The sequence below is a fragment of the Prunus persica genome, chromosome G6 (assembly GCF_000346465.2).
Source record: "Prunus persica cultivar Lovell chromosome G6, Prunus_persica_NCBIv2, whole genome shotgun sequence".
NCBI classification, from domain to species: Eukaryota; Viridiplantae; Streptophyta; class Magnoliopsida; order Rosales; family Rosaceae; genus Prunus; species Prunus persica.
In genome coordinates this window covers 30,115,053-30,128,693 of record NC_034014.1, presented here as the reverse complement: position 1 = coordinate 30,128,693, position 13,641 = coordinate 30,115,053, and the positions used below count along the sequence as shown (strand labels likewise).

At 37.6% G+C, this 13,641-nt stretch overlaps 2 protein-coding genes across 2 annotated transcripts; both read right to left on the bottom strand.

The window, feature by feature from the left end:
- LOC18773780 (GDSL esterase/lipase LTL1) lies at window positions 6,553-8,449 on the bottom strand. The gene is made up of 5 exons (XM_007205330.2): window positions 8,085-8,449; window positions 7,861-7,988; window positions 7,513-7,755; window positions 7,155-7,407; window positions 6,553-7,065 (listed from the first exon to the last, which is right to left on the bottom strand). The coding sequence occupies exons 1-5, from the start codon at window positions 8,443-8,445 to the stop codon at window positions 6,833-6,835; spliced, it is 1,218 nt and encodes a 405-aa protein (XP_007205392.2). The 5' UTR covers window positions 8,446-8,449; the 3' UTR covers window positions 6,553-6,832.
- Window positions 10,752-13,290, bottom strand: LOC18775395 (GDSL esterase/lipase LTL1). Its single transcript, XM_007206803.2, has 5 exons — window positions 12,881-13,290; window positions 12,673-12,800; window positions 12,298-12,540; window positions 11,428-11,680; window positions 10,752-11,213 (listed from the first exon to the last, which is right to left on the bottom strand). The coding sequence occupies exons 1-5, from the start codon at window positions 13,113-13,115 to the stop codon at window positions 10,981-10,983; spliced, it is 1,092 nt and encodes a 363-aa protein (XP_007206865.1). The 5' UTR covers window positions 13,116-13,290; the 3' UTR covers window positions 10,752-10,980.

The window sequence follows — 13,641 nt, the reverse complement described above, 5'->3', positions numbered from 1 at the left end:
TTCGAAACCAATATTTTATAACAAATTGTGGCTCAGAAACTTTCATAACATCAAACGATTACTTTATTGATACTAAATTGGAGTAGAAGTTCAATTTAGTGGATAATACAAACATACGAGGGTAGAAACCACATAATCTAAACCATATAATAATATGAAAACTATGGAGAAATATTTAAATGACTGACTAGAAACCAAAACAAGTAAATAGCCCATAGCATCGGGTTTTAGTACCTCCACCTCCTCCTCCTTTTCCTCCTTGCGGGGCTTCCGATCCATTTCCACTTCCTCCATCACCTTGACCAGATCCGGACTTGCTTCCACCTTCCCCTTTTCCTGATCGGCTTGCTTCATTATCATTAATAATTCCGATGTTGCTTGCTTTTGCAAGCTTCCTTATCTTTTCCCGTTCATCTGGAGTAACCTCAGCAATTATGCTGACAGAACCTCTCCATTTCTTTGATTTTCGAAGCGTTATGACTGCAAACATCTCTTTAACGTTAGAGATGCTCATTATGGGGTAACATTCTCCTATTTCATTGGCAATTTTGTTTTCTTCTCTTTGGTTTCTCTCGTTGACGGCATCCATGTAAAGTCTTAACCTTTGCAAAGACTTGTGAACGACCATGGTGAGTGCACTACACAGAGACAGAGTAGAGATGATTGAATTGAAGACTTCTTGTTTGTAGTTTTGCTCTACATAATTTGATCAAGTTAAAAGTTGTGCTCACATAAAAATCATTGAGCGTTTTCACCTAACTTTCATGCTAAGCTTGCATTTCAGTACTGTTTATACCGTAAATAAACGACCTATGACCACCGAACACGTGGACAGGATCGACATTGATCACAGAGTCCCTTCGGCATGGTCCTTACCGAAGCCATCTATCCTGGCCCTTATACCATTAGACACGCTCACAATCCATGTCCTGAGTCCCACATCGGAAATATGAGCACAGTGCACACCTCCCAAGACCTATATAAGAAGACCCCTATCCCCAAAAGGGGGGGGGGATCAGAACTAACGGTACGCTATCGATTGATCTGTCAGTTATCTTTACTAAAACCATACTTACTAAAGCATCGGAGAGCCTTCGGCCGGTACCACACCGGTACCCCAAGGACTTACCGAACGTGACCTTTTGTAGGTACTCTCCCTTCTGCAGTAGAACATCTACCGAGGACAGTAACCTACCGAAGGCCTAAAATCACTAAGTTGACGAAATACGTGCAGAACCATTTTTTCGCATCAACAAGTACCAAATTCCCAACACTGATTTTATGAAGCTTAGCTTGCATTTCAATGCCACGTTCCCAATACTCGTCGCATGAAGCTAAGCTAAGCTTGCATTTCAGTACCAATTAATAAATAATTAATTAAATTGATGAGCTAGTGAGGCATTCTATAGTGAGGACCTTATATAAGGTCTTTAGGTGAGGACATATCTCTTAACTGTTGGATTAAATTAATCAATTTGATCAAATGGCTAACTACTTTTATCAAATGGTTAAGATGGGGTCTCATCTAAGGGCCTTAGATAAGGCACTCACTATATATTCTATGTACAAATGTATGCAAGAATTCAATAGTGAGGGTTTTATATATGGCCCTTAGGTGAGACCTTATTTCTTAACCGTTGAATCAAATTGGTTAGCTGTTAAATTAAATTAGTTAGCATAATCCAACGGTTAAGAGATAAGACCTCACATAAAGGCCATATATAAGGCTCTCACTATAGATTGACTCCAAATGTATGAGTTTCTTCTAATCCAACAAAATGACAAAGAATGCGGCCCGTTTTAATTCTCTTATCCCCTAAAAGTGCACCCAATAAAAAGACCAAGGTCCCACTTTAAGGATGACTTATGCACATTTTATTTCTTTCCGCTTTAATGTTTAATTTTTCTTTTTAAGATTGGATTAGTAAATTTACATAAATAATGAAGACTCGTTGGATTCTTATTAAAGTCATGGTCTAATATCTAATGTTACATGACATTGCGGGATAATACGAAAGGCATGCAAACGATTAGTTTAAGATAATCAAAGTTTGTGATCCAACATAATGATAATAGGGATAACAACCCTAAAACATTAGCAAGTTGGTTTAAATACTACCTCAAATCCTAGAAATCATAGGAAATCCAAATATAGAAAGAAAAAAAAAATGAAAAGTACAAAAGATTTCAAAAACCAAAAAAAAAAACCTAAAATGTTATTTTGGGCTACTAAACAGCATCAAACGGTTGTAAAAAAATTCATATGTCACGACGAAGCATGAGTTTAACTCGTGGCACCGTTTTCTTTGAAATGATGGGTCATGGTCCAATACCCAATAGGAGTCCACTGCCTATTAAAGTCATGGAAAGATATTGCTCCCACATTAACCACATAGGTCTAATTCTTGGGTTGGGTTAGGCCCAATAGACCTCTAGGTGCGGGGTTTAACTTAAAAAACCTCAATGTAATTATGAGTGGATCACCTATATTTGAACTTGTAGATTATTGTTGTATTTTTTGACGTGAGAATTACACATCATGACTTGTATCAAGCCACCTATACCAACACGTTTAAATAGCTAGAAATAAACCAAGATCAACAAATTTGATCAAGTTAAAACCAATGATCAAAGACTCAATGGTAACAATTATCGCAACTTGTAAGTGCATATGTTTAAACCAGTAAGCTTTGAATTTGTTTTTGAAAAATGGAAAAAAATAAGTTTCAAGGATTGAGAGTTAGATGGAGTCTCTGCTCAATACTTGCCCATCACTCATTACAAACTACAAGTAACTCGAAAACTGGATCAATTTTAAGTACTAGACATTCCAGTACACGCAAATTAGAGGTCATCATTCGGCCCGCTGGGCCGAAGTGAGTAGTCCGATATGTAGTTAAATTTTGATGCACAATAATATAGATTAGTATAAAGTTTACGTTGACTTATTGATGTATTAATATTGGTATAAATTGTATCTTATACTTTGTTGGGAATTTGATTTTCTAATATTTTTAATTGAATCCGAATGGGGGATACTTTCTTATTTACATTGTAAACTTAAGTAAATTGAGTAATATTAAAAGTAAATAAAAGTAAAAAGACAAGACATTTATTTTTATTTTTTTAAAGACCTGACAAGCCCCGGCCCAAGCCCAAATCAAGCCCAAAAATTTAGGCCTGCGCGATGACGAACCCTAACGCAAACATACCTGTACAGCTTGAAATTCAAAGAAAGCATATTGGTCTCTGTTGCACTGCAACTACTAAATACATACAAATTCAATTGTAGATGGCACTTTGTTTTTAATATGTTGCATAGCATGATATTTTGCAAACACTTCCTCTTTCACTTCTTCAACTCTCTTATCTGTTGAATGGTTGAGAACAGGATCAATAACAATTTTCTCCAGTGAAATTGCATTCTTCATTAGGTACATGACATGTTTAGCTGCACATGCACGGCCACGATACCCTACTATTTCTACTACCCTGAGGTAAGGATGGGGGCATTTGGCAGCTGTCTTTATTTTTGGTCGCCTCCATGTTACGAATTTCATCTGCACCAAGGGAAGAACAATTGAGTTCCTGTTTACACTTTTTTTTCCCCTCCTTCACAATTGGCACAATTGGCAACGGAATGAATAGAAGTTTGACAAAATCACTGAAAATGCACATACACAAATACCAAAATTTTGTTATATATATACCTTCAACACAAGTCTCTGCAAGTAAGGAGATACCTTCATGAAAGAACTTAAGTGATGAAGAGACCAGCAATAATCTGCTTCAACTATTAATTCCAAATGCTTGAGATTTGCTAATATAGGAAATGCATGATTCTGAAGTGGGCCAAAATCATCGTCGTCCTGAAACCCAAAGGAGTAGTTAAGAAAAGAAAAGAAGAAGAAAAACCACATGTTCATGACTAGCTAGATATACTAACCAGTGTCATTGGGGTGATATCCAACATGAGAATCTCTAGCTGAGAAAGAATACAGCATGAAAGTTGAGGCAACACAACCCTTATCGAATCAACGGTACCCCAGTCAGCCTCTTCAATGGATACTTCAGTGAGCAACGGTACATCACTGAGAAGCAAGCGTACCGAACCTCCATGGTAAGTAAAGGAAACAAGGTTTGCTACTTCACGAATCTGAATGCTTTCAAGGCAACAACAATGTTTTATTGCTAGGTACTTCAATGCAGCCGATGATGAACCAACAACTCTTAGATTTGCCAAATTTGAGGAAGCATACACTGTTAACTGTTCAAGACCTGGACAGTTAGACAACAAGTACTGGAGAATTTCTTCGGCCACATCAACATGTTTGAAATTAACTACTTTGAGCGACTTAAATCCAATAATATTGTGTCCAAAACAATTAGGTCCTTTTTCAAGACCTAATACTTTGTAAGGAAAAGCATAGTGACCTTTGTCAATGACCCCGTCTCCTAAAAAAAACTCCAACTCAAGTATTTCAACTCCCTTTGTCTTTGCAATTTGAATCCATCTGTCAATGGAAGTGGTGAAACGACGATCAAGATAAAAACAAGCCCTGAATCGTTTCATGTTTGGACCTTCATGTTGTTCCATTACACGACTCACCCAATCGACGTATCCAAGGCTTTTCTTGTGTCTTAACTCTGGTGTGAGGCGTCTAAATAAGCGAACATTGTTACCAACATCCAACTTGGAATCAAAGTCAAGGGTGTCAGTAGACGCCCATAGGTGTTGCCATCGCTTAGAAAGGAGACTAGTAATTGCTGCTTCCTTGAGCGACAATAGAGACAATATACTAACAAGAATTTCATCAGGTAAGTGACTAATTCGGTCTATAGATATCATCCAGTTGTGTTTTTGCCCCCCACCCTTAGTCGTAGTCTTCCTTCTCTTTGCATCCTCTTCCTCTGTATAATCATAATAATAGATGAGTTGGCCCTAAAACAAAAACACAAGAAGAGCAATGAATGAGTATAAACTAATTTTGAAATTTATGTAGCAAATTAAAACCAGGTAGATAGGTAATAATAGTATACCTTGTCTTGGACTGTTTCCTTGGTTACATCTGGGAATGGATTTTCCATGTTATGAATCTGTCTGATCATGTAGGACTGCGGCAGGGGTTTTGCCTTTGTATACTCTATATATATATATATATATATATATATATATATATATATATGGTGTTGTAAAGCAAAGAGCTAGAAGCCCACCTCACCTCTACTTTGTTGTAGTAGTTGTAACTTGTAGGTAGGTAGGTAATAAGAGGCAAAGTCCTAACTCCAAATCCTTTGGTGATCCAGTTCAGTTGTAAGTCAAATTCCCAATTCTATTAAAAATAGCATGTTAATAATAATAATATTTCCTTGTTTTTAATCCGGATAAGCACGTCTAAGCCAAGAAAAGCGGCGTGTAATAGAATTTTTGTTTCTTCTTAATTCTTGAGATTTTCTATTTGAACCCCACACTTCTCTTAGTTCACCTCATGTTTTAAGTTTACCCTGACTTTTAATTTAAATTTTCACAATTTCTAAGAAAACCCTACTATCTTCCCAACTACCCTTAAATACACCCCAAACTGAAAAAATAAGAACTAAAACAGATTTTCTATTTAAACCCAACAATTTTCTTTGTTCCCAGCAAAAAAAAAAAAACACACACACACACACAAACAATTGAAACCCCCAAATCCGAAATTTAATACTTTCTAGAGAAGAGAAAAGCTTTACCTCTCTCCAAGAACTGTAACTGGAATTCTAACACTTGGGTATTGTTGAGAGAGAGAGAGAGAGAGAGAGAGAGAGAGAGAGAGAGAGAGAGTTTGTCAACAAGAAGTTGGAAGGAGGTTTCTAGAACTTAATATGAAGAGTGGTGGGGTGTGTGTACAGATGTACTAAGGTTAATTATTAAGTTGGATGACCTTTTTTGTCTTTTTACACAATAATAAAACATACAGCTTAATGATTTAAGTATTGAGGTGAACAAAAAGAAGTGCTGGGTTTAAATAGAAAATCTCTAATTCTTTTATTCGATAGGAAAGGGGACTTTTACGACCAAAAAATATAGGAAATTGAGAAAGAAAGAAAGAAAAAAGTATCACTAACTCGCACATGAGATAGATAGTTTGCCATATTTTATTTTATTTTAGAAATATACAAGTTGTCTATATTATTGCACAATTCATAAATCTTGGATGGATACAAGAAAATATAAAACAATTGAGAGGTCAAGGATTTTGACACATTCGTTTACCTGCTAAGTCAGAAACTAATTTGAATTGTCACCTCTTAATTTTCCTAACATTGACTAAACCACACTTGCATTTATATTAAACAGCACAACCATCTTCTACTTAATTACCTCCAGATTTTTATTTTTTAAAAAAATATATATACAAATGATAAACTAAATTAATAATCTAATATGAACCCAAAATTCTTTTATAATATCAAGCAAACCCCACGATTAATATATTGATATATTATTGATAGTGAGGGACGGGTAACGGGTTAGCTAAATAAACAAGTGAAAATTAAAACAAACGCAACTAGGACGAAATAAAATAGCTAGAAATAACACCAAGATGAGATCACACAAGTTTAAAAACTAATGAACTAAGGCTCATTGGTACTTGCCCTTCAACCATTACAAACTATAAACAAGGAAACTCGAAAGCTCCATCAGTTTTAATCACTTGAAATTCCACAGTACACAAACATTTGCTAGCATTTAACATTTATAGATCTAGTATCAATGATATTGAAGCACTCATAAATTATATAGTTCCAATTCAAATGAATGGCATGGAACGACAAATTAAGATGTCGTTTAGGTCCTGGAATCCAAAGCTAAGATGGTGCTGAGATTCATGGGGTCCATGTACTTGGTAGACCCCGTCAAAATGTTCTGAACGATCAGTTTGTTTGCCTTTTCTGATGGGTGAAATGCATCCCAGAAAGCGTATCGGCCTCTGTTTGGGCACAAGTTCGAGGCCACCGTGCACAATCCTAACCCATTGTACGGTCCCTGTCCACAGCATGCAATCTTTGATGTAGAAAACCCTGCGTCCAAACAAAATTATAAGTCAATAAAAATTATTTCTTATTAACAATTAATATTATTAGATTAGCCCATGATCATGAATATTTACCAAATGCTTGAGGGTTGCTTATGAAATCGTTGCGCGTCTGCTGTGTGTTGGCAGCAATGAAGACATCAGAACCAAGTTGGCTGTTGAGTGATTTTAGCATCTGAACGAGTTGAGGGTTGTACAAAGACGCGGCTCTTTGCAGCTCAGCTGAACACTCGCCGTTCCTGCTTCGCTGCGCCAATTCTGCCGGCACGCAGCCTAGCGGCCCGGTACCTGTCACCAGAACTCTTCGTGTTCCGAGGTCATACATTCTCTGAAAAACCACACAAGACCATTAAATTAATTAATTTGGTGGCGACATTAAAAGTGATGTGTGACTTGCCCAACAAGTTACAAGATGAAATTAGGAGTTGGCTACCAAGAGAAGTTTTTTGAGCTCCGAAATGAGAAGTTTGACATAATCCGGGAGATCATACTGGCGTGATCTTGCAGAGAAGGGCACCAGATAGTAGTTGTTCACAAAGTCGTTGCCTCCGACGGTGAGGAGGACAAGTGCTTGATTCACAAGCTGCTTGGTGCGTTGAGTTCCGATGAGGGCACTCACCCTTTGCTGGTATTGTTGAAAGTATTCCAATTGCCTGGACATTCTTATTATGTTTACCTGCCAAAATTTCACATAACATACATGATTAGTTTAATTAAGTACCTCAATCAAAGCTAACTAGCATTCAGAAACTGAGACTGCATAAAAGTAATTAGAACTGACAAACTGAATTCCAGTGTCATTGAGGATGCCAATGCCAGCAGAGGCAAAGTTGGCACCAACTAGTAGCTTCTGTCCAGTGAGCTCTGGACTCAAATATGGCAATGTGGATTCTGCACCAAGTTGCTGGCCTGTAAATATATTCATACACACATCTTAAGTCAGTTTAATAAATAAATAAAAAAGATATGTGTATAAAGAAAAACAGGATTGGAAGAAAACCCAACTGATAAAATCAGGGATGTTGAAGCCATTGGAGAAACGGCCAGTGGGTCGACCAGTTGGATAGTCAATGCCATAAGGAGGAGAGTCAGCACGAGCTGTGGTGGCTAAGTAGTTGTTGTTGCCATTGTCAACAAGTGAGTCTCCAAACACAAAAAAGGCCCGACCCTCAGCTTGGGAGCTCAAAGTTCCCAATGCCATGGCCAGACCAAAGATGGCCAATGAACCCAAAGCCAAATAGCTAGCCGATGCCATGGAGGAGTCGTTGGTTTTTAAAATAGCAAAACAGAACAAAAAGACTATATCTTGCCTATGATCGAACAATGATGCTGATGAGCTTGGTAATGTGGAAGTTTGATAGAGCATGGGGTGTTATATAGGTCGGGATGCTTGTCAATTGAGGCAAAACAGGGCCCACTTTTGAACAAAAACAACCCGGTCTGGGTAGTTGCGATTACGGCAATGCCATAAGTAGCTGTGGCTGGCTAAGCTTTTTCGACCAAGCTTTTGTAAATTTGGTCACGAATTTGCCTTTCCAGTTTACTGCCATGTCAGAACTCAAAAGTGAACAAAATTCAAGTATAGGTGTCAGTTAGGTCAGGCTGGAGCCCTCTTGGATCTATGATCCATACAACCTCTGTTTTATGCAGAGCAGATTTACTAAAACCAGAGTCAAAATTTGAAAATTTATGTGGCAATTTGGTGTATCGGTTAAACATTAAGTCACATCAAACCCAGTTTTACAATGCTTATTACTTTTTCAACCTTGGCCTAAAGATCCAGTGCTGGATGAGATCAAATTAGCCTGCAGATAATTTGTTCTTATTTGGAAACACCAGTAGTCACCACCTAATTGCAAATTAAACATATGACAGCCAATTTTACGCACTAGTAAATGGGGTAGGTAGGAGTTTCTGACTAAATTTTCCATGCTCTTGAATGACGTTCCTTCTTAAACCTTTGCTTTTGACAATGACCAACTTCATCATAAATTAATGACACAGTTCAAAGTTTGACGCCAGTAAATGATTGATTGTGAAGACCCTTGGTCGGCTAATCACTTATGAGCTTGAAGATGTTAGCCATTTATTTATGAAGCTAGCTCATTAGTTATAAAGTTTAGGGATGTGATTCAGAAAAAAGTTACCAATAACAGCAGCAGGCATGTGATCCAATTCAACATAAAAATGACTTCATTCCTTGACGCACCTTACAAACTAATTGTCATAAAAACGTGCAATTATTATCCAACCAAAGCCAATAAAGCTCGTAGAGGTTTTAATTGGAAGCCACCTACTCTCACATCACAGCTTTTAAATCATCTGCTGCTAAATGCTAATCATTCTGAATGAAAAAAAAAAAAAAAAAGTATTCAAATCAAAAGCATAGGTAAGATGTGACTTTCTCCTCAAAATTATTGGAGCACTCGAGAGTAACATGAAATGAAACACACACATAATAGTAAAAGACAGCCTTTATTATAATACCAACTACCGTGCGGCAATATGGTTCGTACAAATTAACTTTGGCTGAAGAAACGGTTCAACTAACCAACAAGGCCTTAGCTTTCCCGAGGGCTTGTCAAGTTTATGAGTATTCATCTCTTTTTCTCTCACTCTCAAACCTACTTTTGAGGCTCTTTAATTTCTCACCAGTGACTGAGTGATGCCCTAGCTAGCATTTTCGTGAAACTCATGCCCTTCACCACCTACCTATACCTATACCTATAGCAGCACCCTAGCACTAACTGTCTTCAAATGCCATTGTGCCAAGACCAACATTAACAACAGGGGAATCAGATCAGATTAATTTGCAAATGCAGCAATATATTTTGAATCAAATTGTTGTCTTCTTCTTCTCTTCGTCTTTGCTACGGTTAGGTTATTGTTTTCATAATCATAGGTCAAATGCTAAGAGTAGCTAGTTTGGAAAAGGAACAATGGAGCATATGCTGCATCCCATTTGGAGGCTAAGTTAATGGCATTGAAGAGATCGATGAGTTCACATCAAACTGACATCTGTCTCTTGTTGGACCAGAGCAATTTATTTCTTCTTAAGTGTTCATATGTACCTGTCTGAATCAGGTCAAGTCGTCCCTCCCTCCCTGAGCTTTGCTTTGCTTTAATTTTCTTGTGCTTATTTCACTCTATATTGAGAGCTTCATCAAGCCTTGAAGTTGCACAGCTGTCTCAACTCTGAATTATGCAATACAATTATGGCCCATCTTATTTATTATTGCTTGCATATTGTGATGATGGGAAAAATAATTAATAAAAACAATAGTACATTTCTATACAATTACTTGACTGGAATAATGTGTGCATTTGTGCCACTCTAGTTCTACGTGGGGCTACGTTTGTCATTTGACTAGAGGTATCAAATACAAACAATTTGTACTTTGCCATTTTTATTTTTATTTTTTAAACAAGTGAGCTCAGGGTGTTGAGCAGAAGATTTGCCACAGCCCGTAACATGTTTCACACACCAAAGCTTGGGCCAATTTAGATCTGCCCATCTCATGCATGGCTTTAACGGGTCGGGCCTTTTGTTCTTTATTATTGGGCCTGAAATGCTTGACTCGAAGCGTATGTCTTGGGCCTTCAATGGTTAATAATGGTTAATAACGAAGATGAGAAGAGAATGAGAGAGTTAAGAGAACAAAGAAACCCAGACAAAACTCAACTTCAAGCTTGGAATTAAATAGGCAAACCAACTGAAAATAATACACACTAGACTTTTTAATGACACAAGGCAAAACAATAATAATAATAATAATAATAATAAATCACATCACTTATGAAGGCAGTTTGGTCGATGAAAGGATGATAAGAGTTCAATAATAAAAAGAAGAGGCACCCCTTGTAGTTGTTCTAGTAACTTTCTAGACTTGAAGTTGTAGGTCTAGGTCCTAGAGTCCAAGGCCAAAATAGTACTGAGATTCATTGGGTTCATGTACTTGTTGGACCCTGTCAGGATTTGCTGCGCAATGATTCTGTTGGCCTTCTCGGAGGGATGGAATGCATCCCAAAACGCGTACAAATCTCTGTTTGGGCACAAGTTGGAGACCATTGTGCATAGCCCAATCCCATTGTAGGGCCCTTGCCCACAGCATGCTATCTTTGAAGTCACAAATCCTGCAAAAAAGTAAAACCAGATCATGTTTAGTTTAGGGTATCTTTGTAATTTTCTTTTAATTTTCCCTGTTTTTTTTTGTTTTTTCCGTAATCATATTCTAAACTATTCTAATGTCTAATTTACGGGATGATGGATATGGAACTCGCATACTGTCTTTGGCCCAACCAACCCACTTTGTGCTTATAAGTTTGCCAGTTAATTATTTGGACGTACCATAAGCTCGAGGGTTAGAAATAAAATCCATGTGCATTTCATATGCATTTGCAGCAACAAAGACATCTGAGCCAAGCTGGCTGTTGAGACCATTGATCATTTGGACGAGTTGTGGGTTGAACAAAGAAGCAGCTCGCTCCAGCTCAACCGAGCATTCACCGGCTCTGCTATGCTGAGCCAATTCTGCAGGAACACACCCTAGTGGTCCTGTTCCTGTCACCAAAACCCTCCGAGCTCCTAATTCATATAGCCTCTGCATTGTGACAAAAACAAAAACATTAAAGCATGCATCGTTCTAATTGAGCTTCAAATTAATAGCGTGCGGAAATTCAATATTTTTACTACATGCATAACAAACTTCATTCAAATCATCCACAAATAAGATGAGAATTGTTTTAACTTGATTGATAAAGATTGTTAGGTCTTAACAAAGTTGAAAATTTGCTGCTAATAAATTTGTCTCCCAGACAACTTTAATGCAGGCAGGTAGTGGTCATAATTGCATTTGGGCAAAGGCATTAATGAAAATGTCATAATGGTTGCTGCTCTCACCAACCAAGCATATCTTCCAATAACTCCCTGGTTGCCTTGGGTCACATCAACATTACTCCTTGACTATCCTACACCAATTCTCTATATGTGTGCGAAAGGTTGGTGTTACTGTAACACCTTGCGTATATAGTGAGTGCATCAATAACAGAAATAATGAAAATGGGAAAGATGGACAGAATTTTTAATTGTATACAATCTTTCTTGAGTTTATCTATCTCGTCGCATGATTTAGTTAAGTGTTAGAGACAAGTTCAAGAATGTATACAACATGTGACACTTAAATTTTTTTTCATAAAAAGGAAGTAGCACAATAGTTACCGCTAGAACTTTGCGATACTCGGAAATGAGGTACACAACATAGTCTGGCAGAGAGAATTGGCGAGATCTAGCAGAGAAGGGCACCAAGTAGTAGTTGTTGACAAAATCATTGCCACCAAGGGTAATAAGAACAAGTGCTTGGTTAACAAGTCGTTCAGTTTGTTCAGGTCCAACTAGGGCAGCCACCCTTGTCTGGTATTGCTCGAAATATTCCAATTGCTTGAAGATTCGGATTATATTGAGCTGCCAATTTTGGACATTGCTAATTAGATACTCTTCTTCTTCATTATTTATGGTAATGTGAAAAAACTAAAACTAAATAGAATGTATACTTTAATTGGACATTGCGATAAGAGGGTTAAAAAGAGGACTTACAAACTGGATCCCTGTGTCGTTGAGAATTCCAATCCCAGCAGAAGCAAAGTTAGCACCGACAAGTAGGTTTTGTCCAGTGAGGTGAGGGCTCAAATATGGCAATGTGGGTTCTGAGCCAAGTTGCTCACCTGAAAAATACATATTGCAAATATGTTACAGCATATAATCACTACCAAAAAACAAAAAAACAAAAAAGTAAGAGCCTTACTGATAATGTCTGGTATGTTAAGGCCATTAGAAAAACGGCCGGTGGGTCTGTGAGTTGGATAATCTATGCCATAAGGGTAAGAGTCTGCCCGGGCAGTGGTGGCCAAGTAGTCATTGTTGCCATTGTCCACCAGAGAATCTCCGAAAACGAAGAATGCCCGTGCCTCAGCCCGACGGCTAGCACAAGCACCGAGCAGGCCTAGGATAATTACCCAAGAAGCAAAAATGCTATGCATGATGAGATGAAATGGCTCTAACTCTTTAAGAAATCTCACAACCAACTAGCTCTATCTGTTGTTCTCACTCTAAGTACTCAAGTTTTATTCCACTGGTAAGTGAATAAGAGCTTGCTTGCTTTATATATTGCTCCTGCTTTCAATGTTTGGCACCATATTAATGGCGTGTTCTACCACCAGCAGAATAAAGTATAGGACCACCATTAACAAAAACTAGTAGCTCTGGTAGTTCCAGTAGATTAAACGAGGAATTATTTGAGCGGCCACTAGCCAGTAAGTTGTATATCCACCATGACCTTTAGTTGTGATACATTGCCAACTTACTTTGCACTGCATTCATTCTTGTGTTGCTCATTTTGGTAAAGCTGACAAATTTCAGAGTGGCAAGTACTGCATTATTTGGTTAAATATAATACTTACTTTTCAACACCATGATGTTACACAGAGTAAAAAAAAGATTGAATAATTGAATTTTGGGTTAGACTTTTCAACTTGCAGTCAATCCTTGCTTGCTAGGTTTCCACCT

Coding starts and splice junctions, on each gene's coding strand:
- LOC18773780 (XM_007205330.2), bottom strand. CDS start 8,445: ATGCTCTATCAAACTTCCACATTACCAAGCTCATCAGCATCATTGTTC. Junction 7,756..7,860: donor ATGACACTGGAATTCAGTTT/GTCAGTTCTAAT, acceptor AAATTTTGGCAG/GTAAACATAATAAGAATGTC. Junction 7,408..7,512: donor AGCTCAAAAAACTTCTCTTG/GTAGCCAACTCC, acceptor GTGGTTTTTCAG/AGAATGTATGACCTCGGAAC.
- LOC18775395 (XM_007206803.2), bottom strand. CDS start 13,115: ATGCATAGCATTTTTGCTTCTTGGGTAATTATCCTAGGCCTGCTCGGT. Junction 12,801..12,880: donor TAACATACCAGACATTATCA/GTAAGGCTCTTA, acceptor TGTATTTTTCAG/GTGAGCAACTTGGCTCAGAA. Junction 11,681..12,297: donor AGTATCGCAAAGTTCTAGCG/GTAACTATTGTG, acceptor GTCACAATGCAG/AGGCTATATGAATTAGGAGC.